This window comes from Apium graveolens, chromosome 9 (assembly GCF_009905375.1).
Source record: "Apium graveolens cultivar Ventura chromosome 9, ASM990537v1, whole genome shotgun sequence".
Taxonomy (NCBI): domain Eukaryota; kingdom Viridiplantae; phylum Streptophyta; class Magnoliopsida; order Apiales; family Apiaceae; genus Apium; species Apium graveolens.
The window spans coordinates 236,008,685-236,033,120 of NC_133655.1; the positions used below are offsets into that span (position 1 = coordinate 236,008,685).

Consider the following 24,436-nt stretch of genomic DNA (forward strand, 5'->3'; position numbering starts at 1 on the left):
ATTAGCAAAGAAAAAGAAAATAAACAAAATTAAAGACACCATAACATGAGAATAAGAGACAAAATTACTAATGAGAAGTTTTAACAGCTACTGCATTTTCCATTTTCCAATCCTTTTATCTACCTATATTTGTCTAGTTTATTTTTTGTTAATCAGATTATATTTGATAGTTTGAAATTTTTACTGTTAATTTTAATATTTTAATAAATACTTTGCTTAGTCGTGAAAAAATGAAATAAACTAAAATATATATTTTGATTAGTGTCCATATGTCCATGTTTGTCAGACTTATATTATTATTAGTAAAAACAATTTCTTTTCTGTCGGAGTGTTCAACTTAACTTTGTTGTAAATGTCCAAACAACAAAAACAGCCATATATTTTGTGAACCAATTCTTTTTTACCATTGAAAGTAGAAATTTGTCAATCTTCAAAAGAGAAGAAACAAGTAGGTTAATTATTCATTTCATCTAACCTCGAAAAGCGTGTTGTAATAAGCAACTCAAGAAAACAACTTGTTTGCCCCCCTCTCTTTTTCTTAGCTTCTGTTTCTGTGTATATCAGTTCATGGATGACACAAAAGATAGTAAGATTCTATAACATATTAATAACTACGTGGAAATCTAATCCTCTAAACTGTTGAATCATTTAGCCATACTTCCATTTCAATATCTCTTACATATTTAGACAGATCACAAACGCAACCTCCCTCTATATAAACTCCAACATTTGTTCAGTTGTTTCACATCCCTCATTACTCAAACAAAAGACATATATTATGATCATTATGGCTAAAACCTCAGCATTATCCTTCTTTCTAATTTGCTTTGTTCTTTTCTTATGTTTCCGGACCGGAGAATCTCGAGGTCCGTTTGCTTGTGATCCAAGCAATGCATTGACCAAGAGTTTGCCATTTTGTACTGTGTCACTTCACATACGTGACAGGGTTAGGGACTTGATTGGACGGTTAACGTTACAAGAAAAGATTGGTTTGCTAGTGAACAATGCAGCTCCGGTGCCTAGGTTGGGGATTTTAGGCTACGAGTGGTGGTCCGAGGCGTTGCATGGAGTGTCTAATGTTGGCCCTGGTACAAAATTTGGCGGTGAATTCCCTGGCGCCACCAGCTTTCCTCAAGTCATCACCACCGCAGCTTCCTTCAACGACTCGTTGTGGGAACGAATCGGACAGGTACTTTTAACTTATAAGTCACAAGTGTTATATATCCTCATATATGTACAAAAGTGTATTACTGTTTTCAAAGTCACAAGATCACTTCATAATTTGGACTTATTTGGTACTGAAATTATGGTCAGAAGGCTAACCTATAGTGTGTCGTGATGGAAAAATATGCTGGTAATTAAATAAACGTGACAGAGTACTAGAAGTATTTGCATGTGAGTTACATTTTTTTACTACTATTACAGAAAGTCGAAAAAATTACAGTACCAGAACTTTCATATTGTGGCTTATTTTAGGTATAGAAGGTTGTCCAAGTCATGGTTGGAAACCGTAACAGTCATGAATTTATGAAACTAATCAAAATCGTGAGCAGAAAATATCAATCTCTGCTTGATGTATAGGTCTGATCAGTTGCGTGTAGTTAACTTCTGTTAGAATTTCAATTCTATGATACGGGTCCTTTTAAAAGCAGTTGGTTAGCCTTTTCTGATAATTGGCCATTTGGCCCACTCAATATAATTGATTGCACGTTTCGAGAATTACAAGAAATTATTATTACCATACAACTGTGCAATTAATTAAATTGGATATGGACTTGGATAACAACAACAGGTGGTGTCTGATGAAGGCAGAGCAATGTACAATGGAGGAAAGGCTGGTTTAACGTTCTGGAGCCCGAATGTGAACATATTCAGAGATCCTAGATGGGGAAGGGGACAAGAGACGCCTGGTGAAGACCCTGTCCTGGCAGCTCGATATGGCGCTAGATATGTCAAAGGGCTTCAGAGTGCACGAGGGAACCGATTGAAGGTTGCTGCCTGTTGTAAACATTACACTGCCTACGATCTTGACAATTGGAATCATGTTGATCGCTTCCATTTCAATGCTCAGGTAATACGGTTTTCTTGATGTGCGTGTTATTAGTAATTGTTAAATATCAGGGACTAGTTAATTAAGATATGGATTTTGGCAGGTTAGTAAGCAAGATTTAGAGGACACATATAATGTACCCTTTAAGGCTTGTGTCCAAGAAGGGAAAGTTGCAAGTGTCATGTGTTCATATAATCAAGTTAATGGCATCCCTACTTGTGCTGACCCTAATCTCTTGAAAAATACTATTCGTGGTCAATGGCGCCTTGACGGGTGAGAATCACATATATGTGCTCATTTAAATGTGTTATTCCTAATAATCATGATCATTAAAGGATTGAAAATTGATGTTTATATGTGCTAAATGCAGGTATATTGTGTCTGATTGCGACTCGGTTGGAGTTCTTTATGAGCAACAACATTTTACGGCCACGCCAGAAGATGCAGCTGCTGCCACAATTAAAGCAGGTACCATAATATTTATCAGTAATGGATAGTAAATTTCACACTTTTGGTACATCTACGAGCAGGATAAACCGAGAAAGCCTAAACGTGTCTGTTTTGCAGGTTTGGATTTGGATTGTGGACCTTACTTAGCAGTCTTCACAGAAGGGGCCATAAAGCAAGGAAAGCTTACTGAAGCAGATGTTAACACCGCTCTGCTCAACACTCTCACTGTACAAATGCGTTTGGGAATGTTTGATGGTCCTAGGCAACCCTATGCTAACTTGGGGCCGCGTGACGTATGCACCCCAGACCATCAACAACTTGCTCTTGAGGCTGCGCGTCAAGGAATTGTTCTACTTAAAAATCAAAAAACATCACCACCTCTGTCCACAAGATTACACCCTACTGTTGCAGTCATTGGACCGAATTCAGATGTCACTGTTACTATGATAGGCAACTATGCTGGTATTTACGAATGTCTCATTTTGTATACTGATTAAATGCTATCGAGTTGCCACTCATAACTCTTTTTCTTTTTCAGGAGTTGCATGTGATTATACCACTCCAGTACAAGGTATAGCGCGATATGTTCACACAATTCATGAGGCAGGATGTAGCGACGTTGCTTGCAAATCTAATCAGCAGTTTGGGGCTGCTGAGGAAGCTGCTCGACGAGCGGATGCAACAGTTCTAGTAATGGGACTTGATCAATCAGTTGAAGCAGAGGCCAGAGACAGAGCTAGTTTATTATTACCTGGGCATCAACAAGAGCTCATTTCTAGAGTTTCATTGGCTTCTAAAGGCCCTACTATCTTAGTCTTGATGTCCGGTGGACCAGTTGACATTGATTTTGCCAAGGCAGATCCTCGAATTTCTGCTATCATATGGGCTGGTTATCCTGGTCAAGAAGGTGGGACTGCAATTGCTGATGTTCTGTTTGGTATGATCAATCCAGGTAAAACTAATACTCACAGGGCCCTTAGCCTAATACTCGCAGACAAAACAATTAATTCTATTTAAGCCCGAGACCACCAATATTTCATTTTCTGATGAGTACAACTTGTTGCAGGAGGAAAACTACCGATGACATGGTACCCAGAAAGCTACCTTGCAAAGGTGCCAATGACAAGCATGGACATGAGAGCCAATCCGTCAAAAGAATACCCAGGCAGAACATACAGATTTTACAAAGGCCCGGTTATCTATCCATTCGGGCATGGCTTAAGTTACACTACATTTGTGCACAAGTTAGCCAATAGCCCTGCAACCGCAATTTCTGTACCATTTGCAGCTAACAAAATAATGAAAAACACAACTATGCTAACTAGTGGAATAAAAGTTATACACACAAACTGCAATGCCCTTGCCTTAGGCATACACATTGATGTCCACAACACCGGGACAATGGATGGAACACATACAGTCCTTGCATTTGCAACTCCTCCAGCCGGAAAATGGACCAAGGACAAACAACTAGTTGGATTTGAGAAAGTCCATGTGGTGGCCGGAGCTCGAGAAAGGGTTAAAATGCATATTGATGTGTGCAAACATCTTAGTGTAGCTGACGAATTCGGAGTTCGAAGAATTCCTATAGGAGACCATACTCTTCATGTTGGTGATCTTAAGCATTCAGTTTCTCTTCAGCTTGCTTTCTAGAGTATCAAACATGAGTTGTTTTTTAAGGATTGAAAGAAAATTGTTAAGCCCAGTGGCTAGTGCTACAATTGGCACTTGTGTTAGTTTAATGATGCACGCATAACAGTCCGGCAAATGTACCGGAATCAGGTTTTTATGTCATAATTTACACATATATACACGAATGACTCACTAGTTATTCTAAATTTTGGTGTTGGTGTGTTCTATTGCATGATTTTATCCCACTGCTTAATTTGAACGAGTTTAATGTAATTTTCGTCATAAACTTGAAACAAAAGACTAATTCAAGATAAAAATGTTAAGAGTTGGATATACACTTAAATTTCTGGGAATCAATAAAAAATGTGAAGAGAATATTTAAGTTTAACTAAGGCTTCTAGAAAACCAAAAGGGGAAAACACATTGGTTTATTGTACTTTTTCAATGTCTCTCTTGCAATTGAGTTTGTAATATAACGAATGAGTCAATACTCCGGCCTGCTCATAGAAATTTACCATCATCCCAGTTTTAAAATTTTAATTTTTTATACTAAATTATATATATAGACGTGTAACACGTTGCTATTAATAATTGTTAGTAATAATTATGTAGCGAGTAGGTACCGATATTTACCATACATATGTAGACACGCACGTATGTGAGAGTATATAAAAATAACTCTGCCTTTACTGGATCATCCAATTATCTCATCTTTATATCGCTCTCGCCCCCCCCCCCTGCCTTTTATACATTTTTACATGGGAATATAGCCTCTTTGCCTGCTACAAGCCTACAAATTATATCATATCATATCACTTTGCTTGCTGCCCTCTTCCTCCATTTCTAAGGTAACGCCATATTCTCTCTCTCTCTCTCTCCCTCTCTCTCTCTCCCTCCCTAGCTCTCTCTCTCTCTCTCGATCGATCAGAGAGACATTAGAGCATTGTCTTTATGTTTATTATTCTAGGATCTCTTGTAACATGTATATAGACATAGGCTTATAATAAAACCTGCATGTTCTATCGGTGTCATAATAACTCATTCTTGACTGTCAGCGTTTCCTCTGTGTTAGTACAAAAATAAAAATTTATAAACAACAAGACAACGCATTGTCTATAAATATATTTGTATATGTATTGCAGAAAAGAAGAGATCGATGGCAACTGCTTGCAACGGAAACAACGGAGAATGCAATATTGCTACTCAGGACACCGAGGTACGTACCGGTGGCACTCATTGGATCACATTACTGTTATTCCGTTAGTATCAGAAGAACAAATAAGATGACAAAATCACATTAATATAATTTATGTAATCAACACTGTCGATTACTAAAAATATTACGAATTCGTTGATATCAACCTACTCATCCTTGTTCTAAATACTATAAACAAGAAACTAGATAAATTTTTTAAGCGAAAATTACATATTCAATTCTTGTCATTTTTACATGAAAATGTGAAATATCTCCAAAAATGTGGAATCGGCGAGTCTTTATTCAAGTAGAGGTTAATCCAAATTCAATCTAACCAACAATTCTTCTAATAGTATCTCACTAGCTAGCTATGTTTAACGAACAGGAAAAATGTCCGCGTACATTCATATTCATATGCACTCAAAATTTTTAGGCTGTACAGCATATCAGTCTTTGTATAGATTGAACAAAAAGATAACCAAATTGTTACGAGGAAGGCAGTAAATGTAGCTAACAGTGTCAAAGATGAGTTGGTCCCTCTCCTAAGAAATCACTATCCTAGTCTATTATAGTAGCTAGTGAAGTGGTCCATTAAATCCAAGGCTCTCAAATAATCAAAACAAATGAATATAAACCACCCAACACTTATATTGTTATATTCCGTACACAAGGGGTTGTTAAGTTTAAGATGATTGTCGGCAAAGGCCAATTACTGAACTACTACATAAAATCATTTTAAGCTCTAAATAGTTACTAACAACTTTGATTAAAATTGAATTTCATATAATTTTAAATTAATAATATCCTACGTCTCAACTGATGTTAATTTTTATACTAACAATCGATAATTAATATCCATTGTTTTTTTTTACATATTGAAAAAGTCTCCTATAATATAATTGTCGGAAATTTTAACCGTATATCTCGTATTTTAATCATGATTATAGGTTTAACTTTCATTTAATAATTTTTTTTGTAAATACTTTATAATTTTGTTGATAGTTGTCATAAATTGTAATGTCGTTTTAATAATGTGTATGACCAGAATTCCGAATTGTTGAGTTAAAATAACCACCACCATGGTTGGTCAATATCTACTGAAGGAGTTGGTCAGGTGCATTTTTATTTCCAGCTTATAATGACCTGATCTTCAAATCTTACCTAACCGATTAATTCATTTTAGACGCATGCGTTTTGATCGTATTCCAAATTGTCGAAATTAAAAATATGGAATCATTCCGCTAAAAATAAAGTATCACTAAAAATCAGATTAATTATAAAAGAAAACTTGTAACAAAAATATGAACATAAGAATCGATTAAAAACAATGAAAATTTTCCATTCTTTTACACCAACTGCAACAATTTTGACATAAAAATTATCGCAATTGGGCTGATTTTTTATAATGTATACAGAGTGGATAGTTTTAACTGTGACTAAAATTTCAAATTGTCACAATTTCATGTTTTTTTTTTAATTGCAGGCAAGCTCCGGAAATAGATACGGAGGAATTGCGCCAAAGAGAAAGCCTTTGATCTCCAAGGCAAGTGATACTTCATTACTTCTTAGTATATGATCTCTTTAACGCTACGGTCCTGGAGATTTGTAGGCCCAGTGTAAGCATATTATACGGTCCTGGAATATGAATATAAGGAAATATATGCTTATTATATGACTTTCCTTCACAAAAAAATTAAATTTTATATACGCGTATATGCATATGCATATATACTCATGAAATTGACAGTGATCCTGCTCCTCCGTCTCCCTGTGTAGTCAGTTAAAAAAACAAATAAACCAACATATCTTAATCGACATTTTGGTAATAAAATATACAGGATCATGAACGGGCCTTCTTTGATTCAGCAGATTGGGCTTTATGCAAGGTACAGTACATGGCCCATATCTATAATACACTCCTTTTCTTTTCTTTTTCTCAAAAATTTATTAATACACTAGTGAAATTTTGGTTTATTTATGCATTTAAGTTATTTTTTTCTTAATTTAAGCAGCAAGGTGTCGGATTGACCCCAAAAACAATGGAAACCTTACAGCCAAAATTGCAGGTAATAAAATTTGTAAGACTATGACTAAAAAGGACAAGCATCTGGAAATATTTATATCAGTTATAATATAAAATTTATCGAAAAAAAAAATAATGTATGCAGAGGACTCCACACCAACAACTCCCACCCAGGAGACCAGCATGTACATCTGGAACCGGAAGAGAAAATACTGTGAGCTCTGCTTACCCAGAGTTTGCAAAAAACATACTCCTAAACCCAGAGTTTGCAAAATACATACTCCTGTCTTATTTAATCATTTTATTTTAACTTATATCTCTGTGAAATTTGCAGGCCGAATAATATCTACATTTGCACTGTTCAAATGGTCTGTTTCCAATTTACCTTGCAGTGAGGTGCTTGTTAATACGTTCATCTGTCTCAAATATGTTCATTTCATCGAACATTTTGATCCACTATCTTGATTTGTACATGAAATTTTACGAAAATGTAACACACTGTCTAGTGTGAAAAAATTAGTAATTCTATCTGATTCAGTGAGATTTGAATGCATACGAACTCAAAAGTTTCTTGAGTGTAAACTCAAGCTCACCATTAAAGTGATGGTACCAGCGAGAAAATTCAATTTTACGATGATACCATGGAGAATATCTACATGGAGAATATCCCTAACTAATAAGCTCTTTTTACCAAACCGCACTAACTGTACGTGAAAAATAAAGAGCCTTAGACTTGTAGACTATAAAGTACTTCCAAAAGTAGAACTTTATTACATAGAATTAGAAAGCCATATGAGGCCACTATATAAAGGGGAATCTATAAGTCATCCTTATCAATTTAATTAAACTTTTCAATAAAAACAATATTTTATGCATCGACTTTAGTCATGCCTTAAACTAGATCTGCCATTCTCTCGCCAGTCACCATCCTTAATCTCTTTCACTTTTCATATAAAGCCTGCTTCTACGACTATTCTATTACATTAAAGTTGCTTATTCAAATCCTAGGCATTCCCTGTTTCACATGCTAAAATGCATATGATACTTGTTGCGAGTAACAGCCATCTGGTCTCCTGTCTTAAGTATGGCGAATCCTTTTAACAAGTCTAATCACTGTATGCCCGATAAGTTTTGCTTCTGAGTTAGCTAGCACCTCCGGTGTCCTATACCTCTACCTCTGTAAAACATGGTAATTAGAACAACCATCAGAGAAACCCCCACAAATCTTGGATCTTCCGAGGGTTTAGGTTTGATCCTAGAAGTTTCAACGCTATCCTTTCAAAAAAGTACATTTTCATCATGTTTCAAAAAAATTCTAAAGCTAGTTTCAATAAAGGATTTTATAAATAAATGACAAGTAAAAGCACATAGTGCAGCCTACAAGTTTAATCCACTTTCCACTTTATATAACAAAAAGTTATTCAAGAACATACAAAACTAGAAATAAGTTAAGTTGATGGCTTGATAGAGCCAATCATAGCCATGAATCAATAAACCTAAAATATATATATATCAAAAATAAAATAGGGTAGAAAATTATGCCAACTATATTAGTCTTGCTATAACTTAACTAGGTTAAAAATATAGTTAAATAAATGCAATATAAGTATGGCTCTATAAGCAAGCTGGGTAATGGTCACCATCAAAAGAAAATATAAATTATATACACATCAACAAACTTTAAAATAAAATTATAACATAAATATTTTGTATTCAACTCTCCTTGTGTTCTCTCACATACTGTTCTGTAATTAACTATATTAAAAAAGGAAAGTTCAAAATACACAACAATCTTAAGAATCAAACAGATAAATAAAACCGTAGGTACTAATTACAAGGGTTGTTACATACTCCCTCCTTTTAAAGGATTCCAGCTTCGAAATCAAACTTCTATAGTAAGTTGGTGTATGACAAATTCCAACTTAACTCACCTTTAGCTCTTCGGCAGTTGAGCTTTCTAAATTTTAAAACAAAGAGGTCAATTTTATATATTGTGTCCATTTATTGTAAGAACGAAAATCCCTAGTGCATCTAAAAAGAATTTACGAAACCAAAATAATTAGCATGCATTTGAACCCAGCTTATGGTTAGCCACATACTTCTCCACATACAAATATCAGTATTCATCTCCTATACACATGTATTAGAGGTCACATTTGACAAAGTGCAGCGCTCGGACTTTGTATAAGCAACTATACACCTAAACTTCATTGTTATTTCAAAATGGTCAATACACAACCTTGTCGAAACCAAGAATGGCATCTATCAAAACGGTCCTCAAAAGAACTTTCCTTCATATTCATGTAAACCAGAACCACTACTTCTGCAGTCCCTTGAAGGGCCCTCAAAGTGTTCTCCTTCTATTACTGAAATTTCAAGTGGTTTCGCTCACCTTTTACAGATGAAACCTTTACAATCATTCTTGTTAAAAGAACCGCTAATGCTTTCATGACTAAAACATCTGAGGGAAAATCTTTGTATTATAGTATTAGAACTGGAAGACCTTTACCTTGTGTATATTAGTGATGTAAATCTGTAGCATCGTGTGAAATCTCTCCCTTATGCTGAAATACGACATATAGTATTGAGTTTAGCATTACACCTGCACATGACACTTACAAACATGACTAACTTATCTAGCGTAATTGCACTTACGTACTCTTACAAACTGAATACTCAAAGTTTCCTCTCATCCTCTTCTATGAAGGAACTTTAAGTTTTTCTCCTAAACCAACCAAGTTATAGTCCTAGGCGCACTAATACAACAAAAGCAGTCCAACATTAAGAAAAGTATCGAAGAGAAAAAAACCTCATCAACAAATATCATCACTAACTTGATAGGAGTTCCTAAGGCGTAAAGCCGATTCTTCACAACATACTCAACATACAGATCGTAGATATACTTAAAAGGTTCTCTAAGATCTCCAGCTCTAGGATGAGTGACAAGGATGATCTGGACAGAGATCATGATAGTAATTATACATATAGCCATAATAAATTTCATTTAGGAAAACAATTTGACATATAAATTCCTTAGTTTAGGATATTGAAGTAAATGCACCGTCATTAAAGCATGTAATATATTGAGTACTGACCTTCATCCCAGATGGACTCTCCATAAAACTTAGTTTGTATGTATTTGTACGGAAACTGTGAAATGAACATCCTTGCCCAGGTAACAGTGGCACTCCGAGATTTCCTTTCTCAACACTATCTATCACAAAGAGAATCCAAGAAAAAGGCTTAGAACGCTTGATAATACTATTTGATTCATATAAAATGATTTTCCATTCTATTGAAATTTCGCAGGTGGTTTAAAAACTTTTATATGAGCAGAGGAGAATAGTTAAATTCCCATAACACTTCAAGATTTCACTAACAAATATCACTCAAATGAGATCATTTCAGTGGCAGATAATGCAATATATTAAACTGGAATACGTACGTGCCAACTAAATGTCTGAGAGTATTCTCCATCCGAACCAGATAAACCCATTTTAATTAAATCAGCTGTACGACTCGGAATTTCATAACAATTTAACTTACCATCACGGCTTATATACAGCAATCCTAAATTCAATAACGGAAGTATAAGTAACATATTAAGCTGGAAACACATTATATGAACTGGAAGCAAGCATTCAATCATTACAATAGTACAAAACAAAAGAGAGAATCAATCAGGTAGCACTATAACAATCTCTCTCCCCCCCTCCCGCTCTCTCTCTCTCTCTCTCTCCCTCCCTCCCTCCCTCCCTCTCTGGTGTTCAAGATTTCAAATAAATAAAGAGGGATGAAACATACCTAGTAGGATCCACTTTGGTAGTAAGAGATTTAAGAGAGAAAAGGAGACCGAACATAAGCTTGTGATCTTGGTCTTAATCAAGAGTGCGAAGTGGACGATTCCATTCCCGGTAGAGCAAACAAATGCCGTTACGATTGAATACGTATATCATGTGCACGTTATTTCCTAGCGCCGTCGCAACCGGCGGAGATGGACTCATCTCAGAGCTTCCAAAGAATTGCATCTCTTCCGTGAATGCAACTGTTAATCAAATCAATTCAGATAGTCGAGGGACCTGCTAATTATATCGTAAATACTCCGTCTCTTTCAATTATTTATATCATATAAAGTATATTTGTGCAACTTTTTTTTACAATTTTATTTTTCTTAATAAAAATTAAAATATTCAACTTTATTCAGAAAAAAGAAAATTATAAAAATAAGTTACATAACTATACTTTTATGTACCTTAAAATGCGTGTCAGACACTTACTCAGAAATATAAACAATTGGAAGGGAGAAGGGAGTAAATAGTAAGCTTTAATTTTAACATTTTCATTTCAAAATCAAGTAATTTTTTTAATTATTTGAACATCAATTTTTTTGTATAACTATTTACAATATTCAGAAATATCTTTAATTTTTCGTATAACTATTTACTATATCCAGAAATATCCTTGGTTAACAAATATACGAGTTTCGCAGCCGAAATCAAGATCTGCATCGGTGATTTTCGCCGGTGAAAGTCGTCGGAATTTGGTGATTCTGATGAATCGGGGGCTTTGATCGCAATTGTGTTTGGTGGTGGCATATAAAACTCTCGATTCCAATACCCACATACCTCCTTTTATAGAAGATCAAACTCACCCTACGTAGTTCTTGGAGAACATGAAACCTAGATGAACTTAATTTCTTATTTCGCGGCTCAATAGTGTCACGGATGGTGTGTGAAACCCTTAATGAGCTCTGTTTAAATGAAGGCGGAAACGACATCGTCTAGTAGAAGGATTCAGAACATCACGTGATGGCTTTTAAGTCGTAGTTATATTATTTTATTTTTTATCCATTAAGTAGGTGGGTACTGTTGGCTATATGTATGAGTATCACTTTATGCGTAACTTAAGAAATAAAATATTAATTTTTTCTTTTCTCTCCTCTCATCTCATATTTTCTTCCTCAAGTTATTTACCTATTGTCAAACTTAACCTAAAAATTTACAAAATTTAAGTCACAATTGTGACAATTGGCATTAGAGCCATGACTGGGCCTCCTTTAACAAAACACGAAAAGGATCTCAAAACCATGGATACATACATGGAGTAATTGAAAGCACTAACTAAACAACAAAATGTTGCAGGCAAGCTCGTTGAAAGCAAGGTCCGAGAGAGATGAGTTATCAAACCAGCTCTTAAATCTCATGGAGGTGGTGAAGGTCTATTCTACTCTCTAACAACCGGTCCTGTAAAATAAGGTACCAGTTAATACCGAAAGTATGCATCTAATTCATGCTACACTTCTGCCATTGTTACACCCGTTGCACACACACCCATCAAATTTGGTGAAAATGCTTTCAACAATTTAGGCCCAGATACTACTAACCCAATAATAAATTTAAAACCACCATATACCAGGAAAGCCCAAAACAAAGATACCCCAATACCTTGTTCAACCATACCCATTACAAATCCTATCATCCCACCCCCAAAATTTAACCAGCAAGGATCGTTGTTTCCAAACCCCCTGGGGTGGAACCCATATACGGATACCTAATCCCACCGATCGACATTTCAACCCCACTACAAGTTTCCAAAGATGGATTTTCCTAAATTTGATGGAAAAAATGCTAGAAATTGGTTGAGTAAGGCAGATAAGTTCTTCATGTTAAACCCTAATATAGATAGCCACACCAAGGTGATTTATGTTGCACTCTACCTCGAGAATGAGGATGACCATTGGTACCAAACTGTTCAAGCTGGGCATTATGGGTTAACTTGGGAGTTGTTTGCAGAATAATTATTACGGAGATTCTCTACAAGCAACCAGAAGAATATGATTGGCAAGTTCAACAAATTGGTTTAAAAAGGGAGTGTAGATACCATATCTCACAATTTGAGGAATTACGAGGGTTCATGATGATTTGGCACTCCCTGCATACCGACGAATTCTACCTGGACAGCTTCTTAAGTGGCTTAAGAGCCGATATTCAGCATGCCCTATACATCTACAAACCTACCACCCTACAAGACGCAATTAACAAGTCCAGAGAGCAAGAGATATTTATTAAAATGCTGGATAAGCAGGTTAAGTCAACTCATAAATGGACTACTAACAGCAAAAGCCATTATGAGCAAAACCAATACAAACCTTGGCCACCCAGCTTTCACAATCACCTTTACTTACTGCCAGGACAAAACGATCCCCATATACCAAAACCACAACCCACCTCTAATTCTACCAGTAAATTTCCTCCGGTTAAGAGATTAACCCCTACTGAGATGGCCAAACGGAGATAACGGGGACTATGCTACAACTGTGATGAGATTTATGCACCAAGACATACATTGTTAGGCCATAATTATTTTTAATGATTGGGGAAGAGGAGGACAACAGTGAAACAGAAGAATCGAACTCTGAAAATGCAATGAATACCACCGAGATTGAAGACTGTGATGTTTCAATACATGCCATGCAGGGAACACAAAGGGTACATACCTTAAAAATGGAAGGGTTGATCAAACAAAAAAGAGTGCATATGTTTGTCGATATAGGTTCCACCTATAATTTTGTCTCTATGTCTATGGTAAAGAGCTTGGGTATGAAACTTTCTACCTGCGACTCCCTTAAGGTTTTACTTGCAGATGGTTCTAAAGCCAAATGCAACCACATGGTCAACAGATTAAAGTGGCGAATGGCAGACTTTGAGTTTGCTTCAAACTTCTACGCAATTCCGTTGGGTGGTTATGATGCAATTTTGGGAGTGCAATGGCTGCAGCAGGTCAGCCCGGTTAGCTTTGATTTTAATAAACAAGATATTATAATTTAAAAGGGGAGCGAAAGGGTTATCATGGTCCCGACCAGTTAGTAACGAACAATGTTCTATGTAGACTTAGAAAAAAATCAAATGACAAACACAAGTCTGCAAGCTTGTTTCCTTGTACAGTTGACAGCGTTAGAAGACATTCCAGTAGAGTCTTGTACAATACCTCCATCGTTGCAAACAGTGCTTGACAAATATCCCGAGGTTTTCAGCATCCCTAAATAGTTACCTCCCATCAGGAAACATGACCACAAAATCCCCATTATGGATGGCTGCGAACCAATCAATATCAATCCCTATAAATGTTCTTATCTCCAACGTACTGAGATTGAAAAAATGGTGAGAGAAATGTTGGACAACGTATCTTACGACATAGTCAATCCCCCTATTCTTCACATGTTCTTCTAGTCAAGAAAAAAGGACAACAGTTGGCGATTTTGTATAGACTATCGCGTCTTAAATGTGATAACGGTGAAGAATTGATTTCATGTCCCACTTATTGATGAAATGATGGATTAATTACACGGGAGCACAGTATTCAGTAAGCTCGATCTGCGTAGTGGGTATCACTAAATTCGAGTTCAAGACCAAGACATCCATAAAACGGCCTTCAAAACGCAGCTGGGGCATTATGAATTTTTGGTGATGCCTTTCGGCCTCACCAATGTCCCAGCCACATTCCAATGCATCATGAATGAAGTTTTTCAAGAGTATATTGGCAAGTGTGTCCTTGTCTTCTTCAATGACATATTAATATACAGCACAACTGAAGAAGAACATAACCAACATCTGGACTTGGTCTTTAAAAAATTGATGGCTAATAATCTGCATGTGAAAAAAAATAAATGCACCTTTTTGAGAAGAACAAGGTCGAATACCTTGGGCATATCATCAGTGATCAGGGAATTGCAGCAGATGATAATAAGATTATAGTAATGAGATCTTGGCCCAAACTGAAATATTTGAAGTCCTTACGAGATTTCCTAGGCTTGACGGGATACTATCGCTGTTTTGTAAAACATTACGGGTCCATCAATAAACCGCTCATAAACTTGCTCATAAAAGGGGCTTTTCGATGGGATGCTGATGCAGAGAAAGCTTTTTAAGCCTTGAAGGAAGCAATGCAAAACATGCCGATTTTAAGTTTACCAGACTTCTCTAAACACTTTGTGGTGGAAACTGATGCCTGTAAGACTAGAGTAGGAGTTGTCTTAATGCAGGAGTGCAGGCCACTCGCCTACTTTGGCAATGCAATCTCTAACAAGGACATGGGTTTATCAACCTACGAGAAAGAATTACTTGCAGTTTTCATGGCTGTTCAGAAATGGCGGGGTACTTATTGGGATGAAAATTTATAATCAAGACTGATCAAGAGGCCTTAAAACACCTCCTCAATAAAAAAATCACCACTTTAGTCCAACAAAAGTGGCTAACTAAACTTCTGGGCTTTGATTACTGTATTGAGTACAAAAAGGAGAAAGATAACCTTGTTGCAGATTGATTATCTAGGTTGTTCGAAGTTCCAGTGTCCCGAAACCCCCCCACAAGACATGGCAGTCTCTATTGCTTATCCGGCTTGAAAGGAGGAAGTTAAGAACTCATGGGAGACAGATCCTGCCGTTCAATCCATCCTCACCACCTTGGAAATTAACCCTCCACTCCTCCCTGATTTTACAATTATTGATGGCGATCTGTGAAGATAGGGAAAATTATATGTGGGCGGTGTGGGGAATCTGCGACAAGAAATTATTAAAAACCTACATGAAACTCGAGAAGGGGGACATTCAGAGTCACTAGCAACAACCAAGCGGATATCCAATTTATTTTGGTGGCCAAATATGCATAAAGAAATTTCAAACTGGGTTCTCTCTTGTGAGATTTGTCAACGGTTTAAAGGGGAACATACTAGTTACCCTAGTCTGCTTTAGCCCATCCCCGTTCCTGAAAGTGCCTGGGAAACGATTACCATGGATTTCATAGAGAGCCTACTGAAATCTGATGGCGAGGATATCATACTCGTTGTAATCGACAAGTTCAAAAAATACGGCCACTTAATTGCCCTTCAACACCCGTTCACAGCGGCGCAAGTGGCACAAAAATTACTGGACCAAGTAATCAAGTTATACGACCCCCAAAAATCCTCATATCTGATTGGGACCCTATATTCACTAGTGCTTTTTGGACTGATTTGTTCAAACTATTAGGCACCTCTACTCATCTTACTACGACCTATCATCCGCAATCTGACGGGCAGAGTGAACGCCTAAATTAGTGTATCGAAATGTATTTTTGTTGCTTAACTCACTAAAAACATGGCCAGTGGAATCGATGGCTTCCGATGGCTGAGTGGTGGTACAACACTAGTCATCATACAACCATCAATATGACGCCTTGCCAAGCTCTCTATGAAAAACCTCCAAGTCTCGACTACCATCAGGCTCAACACACCAAGAATGCCTGTATCAACAACTTCTTACACCAGAGAGCTGAAATGCAAGTCTTGCTGAAAAATAATCTCAAAAAAGCGCAAGAGCAAATGACTTATTATGCCAACAAAAAACGCACATATAGATCTTTACAAGAAGAAGATGAAGTATTCTTGAAGGTCCAAGCTTTTCGCCAAACAAGCCTTAAATCAACCAAAGATAACAAATTTTCTCCGAATATTATGGCCCCTTTAAAATCTTGAAGAAAATTGGCTCTGTCGCCTATCACCTTCAACTTCCAACCACCGCCAAGATACATAATACTTTCCATGTATCTTTACTCAAGAAGAAAGTTGGAGATGCGAGTTTGGTTGCTTCAAATCTGCCCCTCGATGCCTCAAGAATTGAAGATGGAGTACCAGAAAGCATTTTTGACCGTCGGCTAATCAAGAAGAACAACTATCCAACTACTCTTGTCGTCATACAGTGGAAAGACTCTCTTCTTGAAGATGCTACATGGGAAGAGTATGTTAAGCTCCATCAAAAATTTCCCTGGTTCACCGGTGAGGGTGCCACTGCTCAAGAAAGGGGCATTGTCACAGACGGTGTGTGAAACCCTTAATGGGCTCTGTTTAAATGAAGGCAGGAACGACATCGTCTAGTAGAAGGATTCAGAACATCACGTGCTGGCTTTTAAGTCATAGTTATATTATTTTATTTCCTATCCATTAAGTAGGCGGGAACTATTGGCTATATGTATGAGTATCAATTTATGCGTGAATTAAGAAATAAAATATTAATTTTTATGTTTTCTGTTATTCCTAGTGGACTAACAATGAGATTTACAGAAGGGGGGGTTGAATGTAAATCTCAAAACTTTTTCAAGTTTTGAGCAGTTTATGAAAGTTGTGTGTTCAAGAAGAACAAGTGTGTGAATTGCTTTAAGCTAATACAGACAGATATATATTCAAGCACAAATGTAAAGAACACAACAGACCTTAAAAACTTTTCTGGTGGATTTGTTGTTCCACCAGAGATGGTATTTTTAGAAAATCTGTGATTAAACAATGTTGATCACAGCTGCATCCTAGTACAAACTAGATGAATTTTCTCTCAATATTTTTCTAAACAGCTCTGGAAAATCTCTCTTCTAATTACTAGCTTCTACTTGGTTTATATATTACCAAGTGTACAAGTGAAGAACAATATAAAATACAGTAATAAAATAAGATCTTCACTTGCTTCTTTTCCTGTTCACTCCAGTACTTTGTTGACTATTGCATCTTTGTACTAAAGAAGAACGGCTGCTTTTTCTGTTGTTCCTGAAATTCGGCTACCACATCTCAGCTGTCTCTATCAACCCATGTGCCTCTGTTTGTAGGTACAACTACCCTTTATCAACGGCTAATCATCAGAACATCCGTTGAAGCTTTCATCCGTTGATGCACTCATCCATTGAAGGATGTTATCCGTTGAAGCTTTCATCCGTTGATGCACTCATCCGTTGAAGGATGTTATCCGTTGATGACTTTATCCGTTGAAGCTTTAGAGACATCCGTTGAAGCTTAGCTTCTCATCCGTTGAAGGTCTTTAAGTCATCCGTTGATACTACTTCACTTATACAAAATTACAAGGCATGAAGTATTTACAATTGGCCTTCCTATCTGCATATCATCTAGTAGTCAACATGACTCATAGTTTCTCTCAACTTCCAAGAATTACATTTTAAATATAGAGACTGAAATATGCTACAACACTAGACTTATTTCTAAGTAAAGCTACACCATCAACGGATAGCCAAAGTGGTCTTATCCGTTGAGGCTACAGACACTAAATTTCTACTTAAGTATTTTGTTAAACATATCATCAAACTAATGCACATACATTCCTAACAATCTCCCCCTATTTATGTCTATAAGAATTGTAGGCATAAATTCAGGGTTAACTTGATGATAACAAAACACTTAACAGATATATGAATTGAAACTAAGTAGAAATTTAAAAATGCTGCAAAAGTGTATGTACTAAGAGGTAATTGAAGATTTACAGTGTTTCCAAGGACACTCCTTTAGTCTGAGCAAATCATCTTTTTCTTCTTTGTTCCCTGGTTTTCTTTCCTAGCCTTTTGTCATTTTCCTCAATTTGGAGTTGGAGTTGTCTGAAGAATTCAGCTTCATCTTCAACACTGACATCCAACTTAGATTGCATTTCTTTGAGAGTTTCATTGCTGGCAATCTTGAGTTGGTCTTCAAGTCTGAAAAATCTTCTGACTCCTTTATCATCTCTAAATTCCATCAACCAATGAGGTGATTTGTGAATTTTCATTTCCCTTTCTTGAATGAGTAAAGTCCTTGGTAAAGCATTGGGCTCCCTCCAAGTTTTCCTTATATTGGCTATCTTGTTGAGAATTTCAGTCTTGGCAGTTCTGGTAAAGCCAGAATCCTTTTGTATAGCTGAATAGACTCTAATCAAGGTAGAGTAGCCTTCATCCAGAATCCTGTGGAGAGGCCATGTTCTTTCCCCAGCTCCTTTATATCTGAACACTAATCTCTCTGGTAGCTGTCTGTAGGCAGCTATTCCCCTTACATCCTCCAGCTCATCCAGATAGAGTTCGATGTCTGAAATTTCTTTTATGTCACAGATGTGAACATAATCATCTTTAGAAATGGGTGACTTAGGCTTAGGTTTTTGTTTTTGAGTGAATTTCTTAGAGGTTATGGGAGGTGTAGATTTTGGTTTTCTTTTCTGTTTCTTTGGTAGTGGAAGAGTGGTTAGAAAGGTAGGCAATTTGATAGTGTCCCAATCAATAGGTTCCTCTTTTGGAATGATTGGTTCACCATGGATGTTTATTGTGGGATCAGCAACAAGGGGTTCAGGTATGGAAGGTAGTGGTTTAGATATAGATTTGGTTACTTCAGTGTTATCTCCACTCCTTCTATGTGCCTTGGCCTTTCTTCTGTTTCCCTTCTGCCATTCCTCTCTTTCTTCCACACTCTCACCAAATATACTCCCTAAAACCTCATCTAGGTTTGTAGTCTTGTCTTCACCCCTGACTTCAATCCCTTTTTCTTTTTCAACTAGACTTGACTTTAGCTGTTGTTCAAGCTTTGCTTGTGCTCTTTTGTCAGCCTTTAATTGCTTGTCTTCTTCCTTCTTGGCTATTGAGAATTTGGGATGTCCTTGCATCACACATATGCTCTTTCCCTCTCTAATGATAATAGCTCTATTTCTCCTTACAGCCTCATCCATGGTCTTTTTGAGGTAAGCAATACTCCTGCCTAAAATCTTGTTCTCATCAGCTTTTGGAGGAGGAAAGTCCACTTCTTTTAAAGGATTCTTTGTTGAGTCCTTATTGGATCTTTCATTGGGCTTGAGAATTATAGCTTGTAGTTCTTTGGAAGAAGCTTCTCCATCCTTATGACTCCCTACTGGCATGAGCTCCATGTTGATTGGTTCAATTTTTGTGCTGTATTTCACAGATGTTGATTTGTCTTGTGTAGAACCAAACAACAGTTGCAACCTTTCATCAATTCTCCTCCTTTGCTCTTTCACTTGAATTTCAGCTGCTGCTAGCTGAATCAAATCAATTCCATCAGGCTTGCCCTTGATTTGAATGATTGGAGAAGTAGTGATGGCAGGAACTAGCACTTTAGATATGTTGACTTTTGTAGATGGCTCTCCTTCCCCTTCCCTTTTACTCTCCCCCTTTTTGTTATCATCAAGGAGAGGGGTCAAGCCTTGTGCTTTTGCCAGCTGCATTAGGAGACTGGTTTGAGATTGTTGATTGTGAAGAATGGTGGCCACATAATCTTCAATAACTTGAACTCTGTCTTCTAACTTGGCCAACCGTTTTTCAGTAACAGATTCTTTCTTCAATCTCAGAACCAAGTCCTGCAATGTACCATAAGGCATGACTGAATCCAATTTTTCTGAAGTATAGGTTTTCAAGTCAGCAATATCCTTCCTGAGATCATCCATACTCAGATTCTGCTTCACTTGCTGCAGCTTCATGAGATGCAGTGAGTCCAGGTGAGCTTGAAGGATAGCCTTGATACTTGCATGTGAAGTATTCTGAATGGCCTGTTGAATAGTGTTGATTTGTTTGACTAAAGAGACATTGAATTCCCCTGATCTATACTCCTTAGTCAAGGCCCAGTCAGGTAGATTTGGAATTGAACTAGGGCCTTCATCTCCCCCTAAGTTCATGCTTCCATCAAAAGAAATAGAGTCATCATCATCAGAATTTGCTCCAAATTCCTCAGATGGCTCACCAGCTGTAGAAGGCATTTTGTTAATGGCAGCTTTATCCCTTTGAAGAGATTCTGTTGTGTGCACTAGATGTAGTGACCTTTCTGCCTCCTCATTGCCCTGAGCAGCCACCAGTTGATAGGCTGTCACAGGATGAGTAAAAGTGTCAGCATCCAAGGAAATGTTATCAATTACAGCTTTGTAATGTTGCTGAAATTGTCTTTCCTTTTCAGCATCATCCACAATCATTGACTCACTAGCAATGGCTGGTTCCACCCTTGTATCTACTGTACCTGCTTTTCTATCTTTTTCTCTATGTTCTTGCATCAGGGGCTCCCCCTGGCTCACACAACTCACTCCCTCACCTTCACCTACTAAGGTGGTACTCCACTCACTTACTTTTGCCATGCTGGAAGAAATAGCATGCATTTTTGAGCTCTCAATCTCTCCTTTTGCCTGGGAGCAACCCAGCCTCTCACTCAAATTGTCACTCCCTTCCCTCAATCCTAAGAGTGATTGCACAGTATTCATGTCTTCTACACTTGGGATTAATTCAGTTATTTGTGTAGAGACTGTCAACGGATGTGGAATATCCGTTGAAGGTGAAACTGATGTTATCAACGGATAACTGCTGTTAAGCTTATCCGTTGAAGAACAACCACTTGTCAACGGATGAGTGATATCCGTTGAAGAAGGAAAAGAAGTTGAAATTGAAAGTGATATAACTGTTGAATCTGTGTAGATTGATTTGAGATGTGGTGACACAGATCCTTCAATTATATCTGAAAGAATTTGCGGGTGATCCAACAAATCATCTAAGAGATGATGATCACCTGTTTTTGAGTGGGGCTTCTCCCTGAGTTGTAAAGAGGGAGAATCAGGAATTGATGGGAATAACATATCCACATCCAGAGATGGTGATGAAGTGTTTGGTGATTGATGTGTGATTATTGTGAGAGAATGGGGCTGTGACTCCACATTTATTGGAGTCACATCAAACTGAGTTTGAGAAGGCATAGATACAGATGGATGTATCTGTGCAGTGTGTGCACCCTGTGTAGAAGATTGGGTTCTGGCCTTCTTTCTTCTAATAAAGGCTTTTGTTGGTGAGTGTTTGGCTTTAGTGTCCCTCCCTCTTTTGTTCTGTGTGCCTGGTTTGGAACTATTTTCAATAGTAACATCCTTTTGGGAGGATGCTACTAGGGATGTGCTAGATACCTTTTCAACCACCACAGCTTTTTGAGAAACTGTGGCTTGGCTAGCTTGGGAAGCACTCAACTTTCCTTCCTTATCCTGGGGGTTTCTTTGATGTTCACCCTCCCCTCACCACTCACACCCTGTTCACTCACCTCAGGGTTAATAGTTGGTGTTACAACTGTTGTCTTTTGAGAAACAACAGAGGTGGATTTCTTTGTCTTGGATTTTGAAAGTTTAGTTTTGGTGACCTTGGTAGAAATCTGTTGGGGCATCACAGATTTTATGGCCACACTAGAAGATAAAGAAATAGAGGGGTTGGAAGAAGTAGGAGTTGTAGAAGCAATTACCTCACCTACCTGAGGTGCATTCATGATTGGTAGATATACCAATGGCACACTGCTGTTAAGATCCATTCTCTTCAAGTCTGCAAGAACTCTTTTCTCTTGTGCCCAGCACTTGAGTTTATTATTCTCATTGATTATGACTAAACCTTCAGCAACATGGTTAGCCAATAACATAAAGAATCTAGCATAATAGATGTTATTAGGTCTATTAGCTTTGTTACCCAATCTAGTACCTAATTCTAGCATCACACAGTTGCTAAAGTTAAAATACCTATCAGAAACAAGCATATAGAGCATATTAACCAGAGATGAAGTTATGGCATCAAAATTACTAATTTTCCCAGAGAAAACCTTTATAAAGGCATCCCCAAGGAAACTCCATTCTTTCCTAAGGCCTTTTCTTCTAATACTCCCTAAATTAGCAGAGTTAAGAGAATAACCTATGGAATCTAACATGCTGGATACATCACTATCAGTGTGTGGTGTCATGGCATTGTTCTCAGGCAATTTAAAACATGCTTGTAAATCATCACAGTTAATACAGTGAGTTTTACCTTTGAGAGTGAAGGAGATAGTCATATCCATGGAGTTGAACTCAGCAGTTGTCCAAATCTCCTCAACTACTTCACAGAAAATTGTTGGGGCTTCCAGCATTGCATAGCTAAGTTTACAGTTTTTGATGAAGTCCATCATTTTGTGATAGTCTGAGTGGGCTTCATTCTTTTCTACCAAAGCTATGAAATTGTTCTTTTCATAGATGAACCCAGATTGAGACATAATCTTCACGACTGGTGCCATTGTTGTGAGTAGAAATTGCAGAGAATAACTTGAAGTTTTTGCAGAGAGAAAATGGTAAATGCTTGAAATTTCAAGAAAGCGTAAAGTAAAAATGAACAATCAGAAGGACTTATATGCTTTCTCAAATTAATAAACAAAAATATGAAAGAAAGATTTATCAATAAATATGCGTTAGTGAATTTCAGCCGTTTAAGAATAAACTGTAAGTATTCTAAAAACTACCTTTAAAACCAATACATACAGATGTATGTATGAGTATCAACGGTTAAGAGAATAGAATCAACGGCTGTTAAACACCTGAATCGATTGATGTGACATTTCAACGGATAAGGCAAATTGTCATCCGTTGAAAGGTACTTCAGTTTTATCCGTTGACGGATAAAAATTCCAAAAATGTATTTGTCTTTCAACGGATAATGACTATCCGTTGATAGAGCAATTTTGACTTTCAACGGATAGGGAACATCCGTTGATGGAATAAACTATGTTAAAAGTCAAATTTGTTCTTGGCAACTAATATATTTCAGGCTTCAAATCAAATTGCAATAAAGACATGAATTTTAAGAGTAATTAAGCATACCTAGCTCACTTACCAAACTTGTGAATGTTGATTCATCAAGTGGCTTGGTAAATATGTCAGCAATTTGTTGTTCACTTGGAACAAAATGTAGTTCCACTGTACCATTCATGACATGCTCCCTAATGAAGTGGTACTTGATATCAATGTGCTTGGTCCTTGAGTGCTGCACAGGATTCTCTGTTATGGCTATGGCACTTGTGTTGTCACAAAAGATAGGAATTCTATCAACATGAAGTCCATAGTCAAGGAGTTGGTTCCTCATCCATAACACTTGAGAACAGCAACTTCCAGCAGCAATGTATTCAGCCTCAGCTGTAGAAGTAGAGACTGAATTTTGCTTTTTGCTAAACCATGATACAAGCTTGTTTCCCAGGAATTGGCAGGAGCCTGTTGTACTTTTCCTATCTATTTTGCAACCTGCATAGTCTGCATCTGAATAACCAATTAGATCAAAGCCAGATTCTCTAGGATACCAAATACCTAAATTTGGTGTACCCTTGAGATATCTGAAAATCCTTTTGATAGCAATTAAATGAGACTCCCTAGGATCAGCTTGGAATCTAGCACATAGACATGTAGCAAACATTATATCTGGTCTGCTAGCAGTTAAATATAAAAGTGAACCAACCATGCCTCTATAACTTGTAATATCCACAGACCTTTCAGTCTTAT

The 24,436-nt window shown here is 37.1% G+C and overlaps 3 protein-coding genes across 8 annotated transcripts; 2 read left to right on the top strand and 1 right to left on the bottom strand.

Annotated features, from left to right (window-relative positions):
- Window positions 1-535: 535 nt before the first annotated feature.
- LOC141686804 (beta-D-xylosidase 1-like) lies at window positions 536-4,338 on the top strand. Its single transcript, XM_074491885.1, has 7 exons — window positions 536-1,189; window positions 1,793-2,071; window positions 2,154-2,323; window positions 2,421-2,518; window positions 2,618-2,962; window positions 3,039-3,452; window positions 3,567-4,338. Exons 1-7 carry the CDS (start codon window positions 779-781, stop codon window positions 4,151-4,153), a joined length of 2,304 nt encoding a protein of 767 aa, XP_074347986.1. The 5' UTR covers window positions 536-778; the 3' UTR covers window positions 4,154-4,338.
- A 491-nt stretch (window positions 4,339-4,829) lies between these two features.
- LOC141687123 (uncharacterized) lies at window positions 4,830-7,903 on the top strand. 2 transcript variants are annotated; one of them, XM_074492287.1, is made up of 7 exons: window positions 4,830-4,980; window positions 5,275-5,348; window positions 6,811-6,870; window positions 7,166-7,213; window positions 7,337-7,393; window positions 7,496-7,564; window positions 7,685-7,903. In XM_074492287.1, the coding sequence occupies exons 2-7, from the start codon at window positions 5,289-5,291 to the stop codon at window positions 7,691-7,693; spliced, it is 303 nt and encodes a 100-aa protein (XP_074348388.1). In that variant the 5' UTR covers window positions 4,830-4,980; window positions 5,275-5,288; the 3' UTR covers window positions 7,694-7,903. The 2 variants fall into 2 exon arrangements, with proteins under 2 accessions (XP_074348388.1, XP_074348389.1); XM_074492288.1 differs by having other exon boundaries at window positions 4,831-4,980; window positions 7,340-7,393.
- Window positions 7,904-8,042: 139 nt separating this feature from the next.
- On the bottom strand, window positions 8,043-11,425 carry LOC141687121 (uncharacterized). 5 transcript variants are annotated; one of them, XR_012560933.1, is made up of 5 exons: window positions 11,155-11,425; window positions 10,446-10,560; window positions 10,185-10,303; window positions 9,860-9,952; window positions 8,043-8,527 (listed from the first exon to the last, which is right to left on the bottom strand). XR_012560933.1 is itself a non-coding variant. In XM_074492285.1 (4 exons), the coding sequence occupies exons 1-4, from the start codon at window positions 11,208-11,210 to the stop codon at window positions 9,910-9,912; spliced, it is 333 nt and encodes a 110-aa protein (XP_074348386.1). In that variant the 5' UTR covers window positions 11,211-11,425; the 3' UTR covers window positions 8,630-9,909. The 5 variants fall into 5 exon arrangements, 2 of the variants coding, with proteins under 2 accessions (XP_074348386.1, XP_074348387.1); XR_012560934.1 differs by having other exon boundaries at window positions 10,160-10,303; window positions 11,155-11,424; XM_074492285.1 differs by lacking the exon at window positions 8,043-8,527 and having other exon boundaries at window positions 8,630-9,952.
- Window positions 11,426-24,436: the final 13,011 nt, after the last annotated feature.